We start from the raw sequence: 1,100 nt of genomic DNA, 5'->3' as shown, positions 1-1,100 counted from the left end.
GATTTGCAGTTGAGAAGCAGAGCAGGACTGGGGGACCCACACAAAGATGTCCTATTTAATGTCCATGTGGATTGCTCAGACAGACAGAGGGACTCCAAAGTTCTCCTGGGAAAGCATGGGACTTTTCTGTTGAGGGCGCTGCAGTCTGAGGGTGATTCACCTCCACTGACTCAAGTCCCTGCCAGGATTCTGCAGCAGCATGCTACTGGGCCACCAGAGCAGCCCAGTGACACTGCATGTCCCAATAGCCAGCTACCTAGCGATCTACCAGTAGCCTACAGCGGATCCCACAGCAAGTCAGGCCCAAGAACCAGTGCATTTAAGAAGACTAAGAAAGAGATGGGAAGAAGGAAGTTGGCAAACACGTTTGAGTCCCTGGCAAAGGCGACTGACTGCAGACAGGTCGGCGTCTTCCTGCTGAAGTGCAGTCATGTTTCTCCAGTATTACCTCAACGAACAGGGAGATCGCGTCTACACGTTAAAGAAATTTGACCCGATGGGACAACAGACTTGCTCTGCCCATCCTGCTCGCTTTTCCCCTGACGACAAATACTCAAGACACCGAATCACCATCAAGAAACGCTTCAAGGTGCTCATGACCCAGCAACCGCGTCCTGTTCTCTAAGAGTTCGTTAATTTCATCTGCTGCACGCCCCCAGGCCGATTATCAGTAACCAAATGCATCAATCCGTGAGCAGGGACGCCTTCCCGTACTGTTTGGAATCCTATCTCACCACGTGATTGAGTCTATCGGAATGGGCATCTCCCGTAAAAGGAACACTCTTAACTTTGTTTTTCATGCTTTGAATTAATGCCAGGTTATTAAAGATAGACTGACTTGAAAAAAAATAAAAAATAAAAAAAATAAAAAAAATAAAGAGATGGGAAGAGATGAGGAGCGGAACAAGAAATGGAGTTTGCTGGCAGGTGTGTGTATGTATGGCATACACTGGATGTTCAGGGCAGTACCCTTGGTATAAAAGCGATAGGATCAAGATCTGAAGGGTTAGAGGAGAAGAAATCAGGGGGTGATGCCTCCGGAGGAGGACAGCAAGAACAAGCTCTACAGCCCTCCAAGTGGGCAGGTAGCAATCAAACTG

General features: G+C 48.2%; 1 protein-coding gene across 1 annotated transcript; it reads left to right on the top strand.

The window, feature by feature from the left end:
• The first annotated feature begins 378 nt into the window (after nt 1–378).
• On the top strand, nt 379–843 carry LOC119805443 (H/ACA ribonucleoprotein complex subunit 3). Its single transcript, XM_038317403.1, has one exon. The coding sequence runs from the start codon at nt 431–433 to the stop codon at nt 623–625; it is 195 nt and encodes a 64-aa protein (XP_038173331.1). The 5' UTR covers nt 379–430; the 3' UTR covers nt 626–843.
• Nucleotides 844–1,100: the final 257 nt, after the last annotated feature.

This window comes from Arvicola amphibius, chromosome X, assembly GCF_903992535.2.
Source record: "Arvicola amphibius chromosome X, mArvAmp1.2, whole genome shotgun sequence".
NCBI lineage: Eukaryota > Metazoa > Chordata > Mammalia > Rodentia > Cricetidae > Arvicola > Arvicola amphibius.
Note: the sequence above shows the minus strand (reverse complement) of the source record. Positions and strands in the feature narration are given on the sequence as shown.